The sequence below is a fragment of the Haemorhous mexicanus genome, chromosome 3 (genome assembly GCF_027477595.1).
Source record: "Haemorhous mexicanus isolate bHaeMex1 chromosome 3, bHaeMex1.pri, whole genome shotgun sequence".
NCBI lineage: Eukaryota > Metazoa > Chordata > Aves > Passeriformes > Fringillidae > Haemorhous > Haemorhous mexicanus.
Genome location: NC_082343.1, coordinates 30299465 through 30314014, shown reverse-complemented (window position 1 = coordinate 30314014; position 14550 = coordinate 30299465). Strand labels below are relative to the sequence as shown.

At 38.3% G+C, this 14550-nt stretch overlaps 1 protein-coding gene across 1 annotated transcript in view; it reads right to left on the bottom strand.

The window, feature by feature from the left end:
- Positions 1 to 351: 351 nt before the first annotated feature.
- The window catches only part of LRFN2 (leucine rich repeat and fibronectin type III domain containing 2), a 36097-nt gene continuing 21898 nt past the window's right edge, over positions 352 to 14550 (bottom strand). The window contains exon 2 of the mRNA XM_059841238.1: positions 352 to 3058. Within this exon, the coding sequence (XP_059697221.1) occupies positions 2140 to 3058 (919 nt within the window). The 3' untranslated portion in view covers positions 352 to 2139. The remainder of the gene's footprint in view (positions 3059 to 14550) is intronic.

Sequence of the window (14550 nt, the reverse complement as noted above, 5' to 3'; positions counted from 1 at the left end):
CTACAGAAAATTGGGTCCTTAAGTCTAAAAATGCTACCTCTTCTGTCTGCAGATTTTAGATCAGTGTTTAGAGTACTCTAGTTATATGGACCTGTATAAATGTAAGAAGAGGAAGAGGAGAAATGTCTTTACCAGATCTTTTTTCATGCATTCCAAAAAGGTATGTATTTCTTGATTCCTGCTTTATACCTAAAATCCTGAAGTCAAAGACAGTTTATGGTAAAGAAAAAACAAATGTCTAAATTTTAAAGATCATTTAAAAAATAATTACTTAGGTTTCAAAGCAGTCCACGGAATAACAAATAAATGAAAAGCAGGGCTTTTTTTTTTCCCAAGGATGTTTTTTTACTGTACATTTTGTAGCAAAAAGAAAAAAAAAAGAGAAATAAAATAAAGGAAAAAATATTCTGATCACAGGGATGTCGTTATCTAAAACTCCAAGTAGGAAACATGACGAATACAAGATCAAGTACACAGCCATGTCACAATATATCTCTGAACCTTTTAAAAAAAATATACATAGAGTTTTTTCATGTGTTATTTTCTCTGTGCCTTGCATACTTTCTCCACCTCTTTTACAAAATCATGGTAACAATGTGCAATTTCAGAATGGTTCCCAACAACTGATCAAACAAATAAATAAACAAATGACAGGACAGTTGCAATAGCTAGCAGAATGTTAGAAATCACAGTAAAATTGGTAAGGAAAATAAATTCTGCTGGATGGGTCATGTGTATTTCTACAACCACACCAATGCTCACCAAAAACCAATTTGAGAACCTGTTTACAAACCCTGAAGAGCTCCTGTTATAAGTATCTTCCTGAGGATGAGAGACAGGGGACTAGGAGTGCACCAGACTGGGGAAGAGCTTTATGTAATGCAGGGGATACATGGGACACTCCATCCTCTGTGATACCCAAATTTTACTCAACTTCTGTGGCTAATTTGGAACATAACCAATCCCCTGAAATACACAAAACCACAATTTTCCTGATGCTACTCATACAGTCAAGACATGTCATGGTGACCGTACAGACAAGGAGCTTTTGTCACAGTAGGGTGCAAGTCTGTCATTTTAGTGGAGTCAGAGCATGACCCCTACCAAAAGCCACTGCTATCCATAATGTGGAGAGCTCCCAGGAGCTACTTTTGTTTTCCCTTTCTTTATCCTTTGTTAGGGTATACTGATAACTATTTTCCCCATCTTTGATAGCAACATCCCTACAGATGTCAATTATTTGCCGCAATCTGCCTTGAGCATTGACAAGAAGAGGTTATGAAGGAGATGGAAGAAAGAGGATGGTTTTTTTTATTTGTCCCTAGATTTAATTTTTCCTAGGACAAAAAGGGATAGTATTAGAAGTGGGTTATACAGTACATCAGATATTTGAGCTTTGTACATATCCTCCTTTCCATCTGGGGAATTTGATGAGGCTGAAAATAAAACCAAAATATGCATGGAAACATACCTTGTGTTGTGGGAAAAAAGCAACTCAAAAGCAGTAACAAATCAAAACAGAAGAGAAATAATTAAATACGAACCAAAAATCCATTCAACAACAAATATTGTTTGCCCAGATGTCACAGTTAAAACCATGAGATTATGCTAAACAATTTACTCTGAGCTGTCCCTGTGGGTGCCCTGCCTGCACTTTTGAGAAAATTCCTTGGAATGACAACCAGATATATCCTAGCACCAGTCCACAGAAATATATTTCTGTGGTTTTAAAAAAAAAAAAAGGGTGCCATTAAAAAAAATCAAAAACAAAACAAAGAAAGAAAGTAAAAAGAAACCCTGTAAAATTAAATTTCTGCTGTTAAACCCCTTTTCATCTTTCTTGTTTTAATCTTGTGTGAAGGTTCACCAGGAGTCTGAGTAACTTTTGGAAAGCAATGCTAAATACAACTAGCAAATTCCTTGAAACATTCACGCATGGTTTAGTTTAGGCCAGAACAGGAATGGTACCGTGTGTGCCAATTCACATTTCATGACCCTCTTTCTCTTTTGCTATTCCTGTAACTTGCTTGCCTATCTTTTTGGCCAGTACAACAGAAAATGTTTCCAACTGCACGGCCCTGAAGCAAACCACGCTTTATAACACAAGGGGGGAGAAGAGAAGGGGGGAGACACTGATATTTACACTGTGCTTTCCATCACCCACTCTGAGCTCCCAAAAGTCCCTTTGGCCCCCGTTAGGTCATTGTCATCATACTGCAAAAGCATGCCGTTGACCGAGAGGCTCCTCTTTGTCCAAATGTTTGTTATCTTTTTTGGGTAGGTGCAACACTGAGATGTGGCAAAGTCCCCCATGTCAAAAGAATGGCTACGTTTAGTTTTGCCCTCCAGAGGCAACATGAGGAAGCTGCGGAGTTTGGACTCTGACTGGCCCAGCAGTGGCTCTTTGTCCGAGTGGCGGGCCACCGTGGAAGTTCTGGAGTCTGTCGTTTCCTCCTTTTTCTGACATTTCAGTTCCAGGGAGGCAAAAGCTCCCATTAGCCGGTCAATATTGTGTTTTGACCGGGAAGGAGGCCTCCATTTACTGGACAATGTGCCCTGTTCACTTTGGAGGCTGTAGTTGTCACAGTCACGGCTATTTGCGGAGCTGGAGGAAGAGGAGATGCTGCTCCGCGCAGACTGACAGTTAAACTCCATGAGTTCATTTCTCACCACCACTTTGGGATTGACTTGGGGCAAGACTCCGTTCTGAACTGGTTGTGCTCCATTTGTCTGTGAGTAGACGTTGCTGACATTAGACATCTTGCCCTGGGAATTGTTGCAGACCTTATAGCGGACCATGAGAATTACGATGAACACCAACAGGGTCGCCACAATGATGCCTCCAATGATCAGAATCATGGTCCCACCCAGGAACTGACTGTGCATTGACTGGCACTGAGGGTAGTCTTCTTTGGTGAAGAACTGGGCACATCCCACAATATTGGTGGCAGTAAGGGTTGTGGCCGTGTCATCCCACATTGCCAGGACGCAGAGGTCATAGCCTGTTCCAGATACAAGGTTGGTTACAACAAAGGCCTTGTTTGTAGCTGGTATCATCCTTGAAATTAAAAAAAAAAAAAAAAAAAAAGAAAAAGAAAAAAGAATTGGTTAGTCTTGATACAAAGGTACAAGAAAGAACGTGAGCAGAGAGGAGCCATAAAATTCAGAGCCATCAAATTCAAACAATCATTCCAGCTTCCCAGCTCCTGGGGATTCAACATCTCAACATTCAGTAACACGCAAGTTTTGAGGGCCAGCTCTCAACTGCACAATAAAGGGAATAAGAAAAAGCAGACCAAACTAAACTGGGGATTCTTTTTCTCCTCACTTGCATCTGTCCTAATCTGAAATGTATTCAAACTTTAACAAATAACTCAGAATAAAAGCATACAAAGAGCAGTTCTTTCTGAGTATGCAAATGACCCTTGTGCTTGCTGAGTCTCAACATGGCAGTTGTCACATTTCTTCACAGGAGCCTGAACATTTACTGTCTCACATCGGCAGGTTACTTACCTTGCGAAGGCAAGGGTCTGCACTCAGTCTTCTCATTGACTGAGAATGAAAGGCAGGCAACAATTTCTCTCTTTTTCTCCACTCTCCCACTAACTTTCCTCATCCTCCTACTCACCACTGTGGGAAATATCTCCTAAAAATGGAGCTACCATCACCATCTTTGCCAGAAATTTATCACTGCAACCACCTTCCTCTCTGTGAGTGAAAAAGGAACGCTGGCATTGGCAGTATGGGCTGTGGAAGTGTGAGGAGAGGTAGGAAGATATAGGTATGGAAATAAGAAGGTTTCTTTAAAATAAAAAATTCTACTCATGTATAAATCCATTTCCAAAACCCAAATAGCTGGGCTGAAGCTGTGCTCCAAGTTGTGACATTTATGGAAGTTGTTCTTTGCTGCCACAACACTTAAGCCGTCATTTGAACTCATGCAATATTAGAGCATCACTAGCATTCAAAATTAGCAGATGGGAATGAACGTGGTCTACCCCTATTTCAAGTGATGAAAATTGCAGCCCATTAGTGGAACACATTGGATAATCCCAGATTTGGTGCCTGGTGGGTAGCCAAGAATAACACCAGAGAGATATCCCATGCATGTTTCCCATTACTGCCACATTACAGTCTTGGGTGAGAGAGAAAAGCTGAAATTAAAACAGCCCATTATGACTTAGACCTGCAGGTCTTTTGCACCAGCAGCAAGGGAGTCCTACAGGCACTCAGAGCACACAGTGAGCTGGTGTGACTATTTGGGAGGGTAAGGCCTGGGCATAGGATCAAGGCAGACTCCTTGCAGGAGCGTCAGGCTTCCTTAGCTTCAAATCGTTGCCACAGCCAGCACAAACTGCAGCTCTGCAGAGCCCCTTCTGTGCAGTGGGAGGGAACAGACCCACACAGAGAAGCAGCAACGTCAAGGCACTGCAAAGATGATTTTCTGATCATCTTTGCATTTATGCATTCACGCCACTTACTCAACCCTTCAGTCTGGCCACAGGCGAGGATGTGGCTCCTTTTTAAAAAGCAAACAAACACAGAAAAAAAAAAAAATCTGTAAGGAAAAGAAATATCGGTGAGAGACACTTGGAGTATAAACATCATCTGGCAGGTTTACTCAATGTTGTATTTGAAATCCTAGGCACATTTATCATCCTAATGTAACTTTGACACAAATATAGTAAGCTATTCAGAATGAGCCGAGAGGTCATAAAGCAGTTCTCATGAAACACTCCAGATACTGTTGCTAAAATGGTTCCAAAAGTTGAAATATTTGGTCTCAAGCTATTTCTAATTGTTCTGCTCTCCCTGTGGCTCTGTGAATAGAACACCTCTGCTAACAGCAGACTGCGCTTTGTTGAATTGTTTAAGCATATATGCACACACCAAGGATGATATTTGGAATAACAGAATACTATTGATCATTAAACATTTGATTTTAAACCCTTGAATAGTTTCACCAATTGCTTCCTATCTCTTTCTGTAGTACTATACTCCACTTTTCACCACTACTCCCAGATCAAAACTTGAAAAATTCTGCAGTTGTTAAGCCATTCAGAAGTTATTTCACTGTAAAACCTCATTACAAACAAGATGCACTGTATCAGAAAGAGTAGCCAGCCCCACAAACCGGCTCCTGGACTCGGGTCATAATCCTTGGAAAAATAGGACTATAACACCACCTGTTAGAATGGTTCCTTTGGCTTTGCACTGGTGAAACACAGAGACAGGAGAGACCACTGTCTCTGAGCAAGCAGCAAACACCTGGGTTTTTTCACTTTACAGCTTTGCACGTGTCTGTGATCTTTGCATCTAGGCTTTCTCACCACTTACACAACTCTTCAGTCTGGTCTCAGGTAAGGATGTGGCTCTTTTTAAAAAGCAAACAAACATACAAAAATAGAAAGACAGTTGTTCAGCCTCACACATTAATGCCCAATTTCAGTGAACATTGATAGCCCAAATAATTTACAACTTGCTTTCTTCCAACACGCAAGCTTCCAAGGAAATGTAACTGCCTAGAATATTTCAAGGACTGGCAGGTGGTGAATAGTGGCAAGAAGTGTATAGCCATTCCATTTTTGAATGTACAGAATTGAGGCCATAACTACTCCTAAAGCTTGGACAGGTTAATTGTGTTGAAATGTGCTATAATAAAAACCTCATCTTAGAAACGAGGATCATTTCTAAATTCAATGAATACTGGAAGAAACAGAATAATTTCTAAATTCAATGAATTCTGGAAGATGCATCTGTGACAACGGTGGGACTAATGTGTTTTCAAAAGATTACAGTTGTAGTGCCAATTAAGGAAAAAGCAATCAAGTTTCCATATACATCTAAAATAAAGAATTTTGGCTGTTTCAGCAAATAAGCTTTAAGTGCTCTTGTAAAATATTCAAATTATTCTGCTAAAGAACAGCTAAGCATAGGAACAAGCAACAGTTTCAGGAGTACTAGGAGGTAAGTAATTAATTTCAAACTTAGTTTTCTGTCTTACAGGGAAGGCAATCTTGTTCTCTTAAACTTGCCAAATTTTAAGAGTATTTTGGCATGGCTCCATGCTTTGGTCTACCCTCCCCAAACATGCTGCCAGTCAGATATGATGGATGACATCTCATAACGCTCCCCACATCTAAAATCAATGCAGACACATTTTCATTCTGGGATGTTGATGACTCTTTCTTTGATTGTCCCCAACATAGGTAGCTGCCACTTCAGTCTTTGCTTTGCCGACTAAGAGGGGGTGTCTCCTCATGGCTGCTCCATATATGCAGTGCCATTAATCATTAATCATTAACCATGCCCTTAACTCTGGGACTCAGCAGCACAGAGCTGCTGCAAACCCAAGAGGGGCCAATAAAACAGAGTCTAGGTGGAGATCCTGCAAGGCTTTGTTCAGTCCACTCCTCACCTAAGCACAGAAAGTTGGTTTCAGATAGCAAGGATCTGGTGCCTTAGAGATCAAAAATAGCTTTTTTAAGTTGTTAGCTTTTGGAACTCAGGAGGTCCTGGTGTTCACCTGCCAGCCCTCAGAGAGCAAAAATACTTAACAGCTGTAGTATCTTAAAGCAACAAGCTTGATATTGTCCACCTGCTCTTCAGGGCATGGTGACCTGCAGAGATGCTTCTCATCACAAAAGAGGAATAAAGATCTAAATTTTTTACTAGCTTTTTTTTCAGGGAAAAAAAAAGGTGACAGCTGGCTAAGTGCAGGAGGAGATTAACTAATGAAAGACTTGCTTATAGATTATAGGTTGTGAAAGGTTTTAATCTATCTAGTTTAAGGAGTCCTGGAGCAGTGAGGACTGAGAAAGCACACAAACACACAAATATGTCAAAGGGGAAAGTGTAACTTTAGTTCCAGCTAGGTCAAGACACAATTTGAAAGTCTTATGGAAATTTCACTGTCCAGACACATTAGGCACAGTAATTTCTGCCTTTCTTATTTGGTTTATTCTCTTTGGAGTAGGAGAAGCAGGAAAATCTCTACATTCCTGCCAGGATTTTATTAGATTCTTAATCTAGCTTCTGAATTCTATCTGAAGGTCAAAATATCCCAAAGAAAACAATTCATATATTAACAAGGTTCTGACCTCTCAGAAAATCCTGCCTCTATAAGGAATGAGCTGAGGTTAGGGGTCTTACAACTGACCTCCTTAAATTACAGGAAAAAGCCCCCTTCTCTCATTCTTTGGTACAAGAGCTTAGTTACTGGAAGGGGAGGAGACCTCTGGCCAGGATTGGGGCACGGCATAAGTGTCTGAAATAGAACAGTAGACAGAGGCTCCTTGGAGAGTTCGTGTGGGATGAAGAGCTATGAAGCCGTGAAGGTTTGCAGGGCTTTTTCAAACAATGCATTCCCTTCAATCCATGGAGATTTGTGTCTCATTTTGGGAAAGCACCAAAATGAGTCCATGGGCCCCTTTTAAAAAAAGGGAAAGTGAGTGCTAGAACTCTTATTTGAAGTCAATCTTATTTTGTATCACCACTAAAATGTCCTTGTTATGTCCTTGTGGACACAACATACAGAAAGCAAGCAATTTTGTAATTATTCACTTTGGTGTGTGGTGATATTAAGAAAATTAGAAAATAAATTAGTTAGAAATGCAGGGGAAAAAGGTTTGCTGCAGACTTCTGTCATAATCCCAGATGCAAGTAAGCACTGAAGCTTGCAGAGAGTGAACTGTGCTGAGAATTTAGGATAACTGAGTTTTATTCTTCCTTTATCAGCTTCACTGATATCAGGCTCCACTTTATCAGCAACTCTCAGTTCCTGAGAAATCATTTTGCTGTACTGTAAGGCTCCTCATTTATAAAATAGGGATAATGCCAGCAATCTCCTTTCCAACGAGGCCTGTAGTGTATAGGAGGAAATTAGTAGATATTGTGATTACACTGTAATATACAAATGGTTCTTTTCTTCCATATAGCACTGGGGATTAGAGGACTGAACTGCTGGTTAACACTGTGGTTGCACAAAACAGACAAATTAGACAAAACCCAGATTAGGTTAATTGGCTAGGCAATTCTTTTCCTTTTCTCCATCAAAAGAGGGATATGATATTATCTAGTTTTAGTCTAAAACTGCTTTAATCACAGAACTTGCAGGGACCTGTCAAAGCAACTCCTTTGGGAAGGTACTTGCAATTTCCAAGACTCAGTTCTATAGTAACTAGACTATGTTGCTTTTCTCATAGTCCTTTTTCTTTTCTTTTCTTTTCTTTTCTTTTCTTTTCTTTTCTTTTCTTTTCTTTTCTTTTCTTTTCTTTTCTTTTCTTTTCTTTTCTTTTCTTTTCTTTTCTTTTCTTTTCTTTTCTTTTTTCTTTTCTTTTCTTTTCTTTTCTTTTCTTTTCTTTTCTTTTCTTTTCTTTTCTTTTCTTTTCTTTTCTTTTCTTTTCTTTTCTTTTCTTTTCTTTTCTTTTCTTTTCTTTTCTTTTCTTTTCTTTTTTCTTCTTTTCCCTGTACTATATACTACCTATGCACAATTTTTGTTTTATCATCTGGGTCTATAAAATATCTATATGCAATTTCCCCTTCTGAAATGAATGCTAGGGCTTCAAAATAGTCGTGCTAATTTATTAAATGAAAAAAAGTTAAAAAAGCTTAATTTCTTGGGTGTGAATTTTTCAGCTGTTGCAGACTGTACACGAATTATGGAGCAACTGCTAACGAATGGTGTCATTATTTGCTATAATTTGTGATGAGGAGGGGAAAGGAAAGAGAAAGAGGGGTGCAAAGGTGAAATAGCAATTGGTTTGTAAAATTATACTCCAGTTAGTTAGCACACTATCTTTTCTGTATAGTAAAGCCTTACTGTGAAAATACCAGTCTCACTGTGCACTCCTAAACTTCCTCTTAGATAAACTTCCTTTCACTTATCTGCAAAATATTACCCTCCAAACTAGAAATCAGTCCAGAAAAATTTAACACTGGAATCTGAAAAATTTTTATTTTTCAGGGAAAATTTAGTGCCAAAAATTATCCTTTTTTTCATTAATAAGTTTTTCCCCTATTTTAAGATATTTGTTGGTTTGGTTTGGTTTTTTTTCCTTCAGTCCAGTTTCCTATGATTTTTCCAGAGGAAAAAAAAAGGGAAAATATTCCAGGTGATTTGCAATTGAGGGTTGTAGAAGGGTCTGAGAGAATCCTACATTTCAGGTAGAGTGTAGACCTTCAATCTCAGTAGGATAGAAGTAGGCTGGTAGAGGAAGGGGAGAGGGAAAGTATCAGTGGGGGCATACTGGAGAAAGATTGACTAAAAATCATGCAAAAATGTGAAGATCTTTCAGCAAAGCCAAGACAATTTTAAAGACAGTGAAGTGAAAAGACCTCAGATGGTGGACAGAGATCAAGAAATCAGGAGAAAAAGGCAAAAAAATATCAGAGGAAGTCAAGAAGGATCTAAGTTGAAGTGAAAATGTCACACATGATGTATTGCCTGGGAGCAAGAGCAGGCAATTGACAAATTTGGGCTGCACACTTAGCATTCTTTTTGGCTGACAAATTTTGTGATTTGATTGAAAGTTTTATCGGATAAAAATTTTTTTTCTGTATTTTTTTCCTGGAAAGCCCCAGTTTCTGTAGTGATGAAATGAAAATAGAATCTAGAACATTATTAAAAATTAAGTAAGCTAATAATGGAGATTAATTTCTGACCCTTCAGATTTCAAAAGAAATCCTTGAATATGTGTCTTCAGATCATCCTAAGACCTCAGGAATTAAAAAAAAAAAAACAACCAAACAAAAAAAACCCCAAAAAACTAGGTAAAAAGTACCAAGTATACTTCTGTGTGGGATTGCTCTTTTGGCACCTGATTCAAGATTTTTTAATTTAGAATCTGGGAAAGACAGAGACCTATTGTGACCTGCATCTTGGAAAAATGACAGTTTTATTTCTAGTGTCCTGGGAAAAGAGATGTTTGTTAGTATTAGCAACAGGGTATAATTCCTCTGTCTGTCATGTCAACATAAGGAAATGTCAGGTAATACCAGGAGGTAGCCAGACTTTTTCAGTAAACACTAAATCAGCCCAGCATGAATAATTTATTGCATTTTTATTTTATTAGTTTGGGGGGGTTTTATGATATGCAATCATAATTTTACCTTCAGATGGAACATTTATTATTAAAGACAAATCCCTTCTTGCTTTTCTGAAACTTATCTGCTCATCACTCATTCATCCAGCTGCCCTTCAGAGAATCTGTCTTGTCAAATAAAACACATAGCACATATCATTTAATTATTATTTCCTAATTTGATAGGTTCTTTCCTGCTCTTTTGGAAAAGTGGGGATGGAGGTGGGAAGACAAGGTAGAGACAAAAGCAGTTGATATCTCTGTCAGAAGGTGGTGAGCCAGAGAGATACTGATATTAAATATATGCCTTGTGCTATAAGGGAAAGTAAAAAACCCAAAACTTTAAATTTTTGGCTCAGGGAATATAAATTTTTTTTATAGGCTGCTGAATAATGTCCCCTGGGGGCACTTTGGAGTAATATATTAGGTGACAGAGGAAAGTGTAGGCCTCTAGGGGACATTATTTCACAAGGCTGAAGAAGAGGAACAGGGGTATAAGGTATTCTGTTCCCCTCCATTGCCATTGCTCTCTTCCCTTATAATTCTCAACACAAACCACAAGGGGCTACAGTCAGCCTCAATGGGTGAGGCACTTGGATGAAGATCACCAGAAACACATTCTGATCCTTTGAATCAATGAAGGTGCTCACTTGAGCTGTTCAGGTGCAAGCTACTGCTCTGGGACAACATCATTTTGGTTCACGTTGTATGACAACACAAAATTGGTCTTTCAGGCTCCCTGATCTGTGCTATAACTTCTTTCATGTGGATACGACAGAAGCAGAGATTTAGTGCCCTGAGCTTTTAATTTTATCTTTAGAGGGAAAGCAGATACGCTCTAGGAAGCCTTGTCAGCACTAAAGATTAATCCAGTCACACCCAAGCTATTCAGCAGCACACAGAACACCTTTCACCTCATTATACTAACTGCCTCAGAAAAAAAAAAATTCCTCACACTAATTCAAGTCCAACTAAAACATATTTAAGCTCATTAGCAGAGTAATTGAAAGCCCACACAATATTTCTGTTAGTAAACGTGAAGCTGAAGTATTTATGGAAACAATGCAGAGGCACACTAATGAACTCACTCTGTATCCACACGTAAATGTAGAGTTAGAAAGCTCTCATAATTCACAGCAACGTTTCAAAGAGCCAGCCAGAATATTTCAGATTACTCAACAGTATGTAAAGTCAGCAACTGACAGTGGAAGCAACATGTTACAACCACTCTGTTTCCAAAGATGGGGAAAGGTAAAAGTTTTCCATAAAAGGGGTGTTCAAGTCATTAAGCAGAATTTGGGACCCGGGACACACTCTTCCCCAGGTTTTTACAGACAAATGGCTCATGCACTTGGCTGAAGGGTCATGGCTATTCTCTCTGACTCAAGTAGTTCAGAATTCTTTTTTAGGGTGTTAGAATGTTACCTCAGGAAAGGTCATTCTTCCATACCAGCAGAGGTTACCAAAAGGGAGCAACATTAGAAGTAATGAACACATTTAGCAACTCAAATGAAATTAATTTGGAAAAGGGAGTCTGCTATTTTCCTGGAAGAACAGCTGTCAGATTCAGCCATATGCTGTCCTTTCTTGAGAGTTACAAGTGGGCCTTTCCACTTATTTCCAGGCAGTGAAATCTGTGTAAATTATAATGAAGGGATCCTATAGAGATTAACAGATGCCCACTCCCTTTTTCTGTGAGAGCTAATGTGAGCTGAGATGAACAGGATCCTCAGTGACTTACTAGCAATTTTGTCCCTATTTGCAGCTCAGAGCACTTATGCCAGGTTGAAACTCACATGTCCTGTAGAAACTTGGTGCCCTACCACACAGGATAGTTTTATGTCCAGAAGGTCGTGCTGGAATGACAAAAACTCCAGGCACTGCCTGAAGTTATGTTTGCCCACACTTTGTAATTGGCTGGCCAAAGCAAACTTCAACATGCTGTTTCAAGTTCTTCTGTCAAAAAAATCTTTGTGCTCTGGTAAGAGAAGTGTGGAATCAGCAAACAGCTGACAAGACTATTCTAATATTCTAACCAAAAGAAAGAATCTGAAATGAAATGAAATGAAATGGGCATCACCACCCACAGAAACTGTGTATACACTGATATATGAGTTTGTACAGAAGAGTGTCTCCTCCTCAGTTTAAGGCACAATTTATGCATCATTAAAAAAGTTTAAACACATATCATTCAAGTGTTTCTCCACCTCAGTGCTTGAACTTGTTGTGGATATTCTCAAGAGATAAGGAATGGTTATCTACCAGAATTTTAAGTATCTCTCTTATCATGAAGGTTGAAAAAACTAGTTTAATTCCCAGGGGAGAGAAAAGGAGAACTGCATTTAGCAGTTCTAGAAAAATGATCTAAAGTAATATCTATCAACTCACACAGACAGAGTTTACCTATGTTTAGAGAATCTCTCTGGCAAACCCTTTACCGAATTAGGAAACATTGGAAATACCTTTTACTGTGTAAAAGGGAAAAAGAAGAATTGTTTGCTTCTTGTAAACTGAGGAAACTTTTTAAAAAAACATATAAGCAAAGTAATCCTCAAGCTTCTAGATTCTGAGCTGGAAGAGGAAATATTTTGGAACAAAAATTTCCATGAAGCATACACAAGGTAAAGCAGAATGATTCGAAGTGACTTTTGCAGTAACATCCAGGATTTTTTCATATGCAGAATAAGAACAAGGGGTGCAAAAATCACTAATGATCAGAAAATATTGTCTCCTCAGTGAGAAAAAAAGCAGGAAACAAAATGGAAAAAAAGTAACATAGAGATGTAATGAAGGCATTTCCTAAAGCAGAGGTCTGACTTTTTGTCATTTTCTGGGTATTGCACATAAAGCAAAGGAAAAGGAAGGCTAGAAAGACTGGATAGCCTAGAAAGACATGGAGATGTTGAATTTTGGAATGCTCTACTAAAGGATAGAACACAGTTACATCCTTTCAGTTTGTGCTACCAAAATCAGATAAAAGCATTGCTCACCAGCCTGAGACACCCTGCTTCTTTCAAAGTTGAGGCTGGACTGAAAGCATACTGCGTGAAGAGTGACAAATCCATTACTGAGAAGGAAAGTAAAACCCATCCAGCAAGAAAACAACTTTTAGTTTATAATGACCCCAAGAGAAATAAAATGAGAAGGCAGTTATAGCTTCAAATAGTAACATGATTTTATTGTCCAGAAATATGTTTTATTATTTAGCAATATATATCTCTGATAAAAGATCTTAGATAAGTGCCACAGATTTCTGGTACATGAAAAAAAATTAGCAAAAAGTAGTTTACTGTTTATTTACGTTCTAAAAACTCTCCACAATTAGGAGTCTAAAAGCAGACTACTAGCAGCCTAGTAAATATCAGCAGTCCAGAATCCAGGCTATGCATCCCATTAGTGAACTCATTGGAAAGAGGAAAGCTTGAGCAGTGTTTTATGAATTTTTCCCTCTTCCAGGTATCAGCTAAATACTTTGCAAATATATATTTGGCCATCCTAAAATTAGTTCTCACTCACAGAAAGTATACAAAAGATTTTTAAGTACCAAAAAAGGAAAGAAATCCTACTCTTTAACAAAGTTGCATATTAAATGAGTTCATAAATTTAGGACTGCTCAAATTTTGCATCTCCATTTTATTTAAGAGAACCCCAATTGTTCTCTTTAGGTTTGATGGTGTAACATTAAGAAGAGAGCAGAATTTCTTCTTATCTTTCAACATCATCAATTGATTAAAATTTCACCTGGCTCCTGAGATTTACCCACTTACAGCTTAAATTTCTGAATATGGTTTTAAGATCGACTCAGAGAGTGAGCAGGTGATCAAGAAGTTAATTTGTTTGCAGAAAATCCCCAAATACAACAAATGCTAGGAATGGCATCAAGTCTGTTGATAAAGCCACATCCAGATCTGCTGGGTTTATTATTTCTTTACCATGATTAATTGCTAGTCATCTTTCCTGGAGGTTTTTGCAGGCATGGATATTTCATTGTTTGCCAGGAGAACAAAAGCTTTTACTTGTTATAGGCATCCATATGAGGTCATTACAGACAAAGAAAAGCAGCTTATGAATAATTTTACTGAAAAACTATAAATTCTGTGGAATAACATGTAAGAGTGCTCTGTACTGTTGAAAGGGAAATGAAAGAATGGATTTTTCTTTTTCATTGCATGAAAAACTTTCAAAGAGTAATGAAGGAAGAGACTGACAGATTGCTCTGCTTTGGAGATCTTCAAGGGTAAAGACTGAAAAACTCAAAATTTTCATTCTGTAAAATCTTTTCTGAGCTTTCCTGCTGTAACTCCAGACAGCTTAAATAAGTAGAACATGCAAAAATTACCCCGAGAGCTAAAAAGGAGAGTGGAATAAAATGCAAATCAAATGAACAATGGTAATAAATGCACATTTTTTTGTGTGCTTGAAGAATACAGAATCATTAGTCACCTCTACTATCAGACAAGGAAATGCT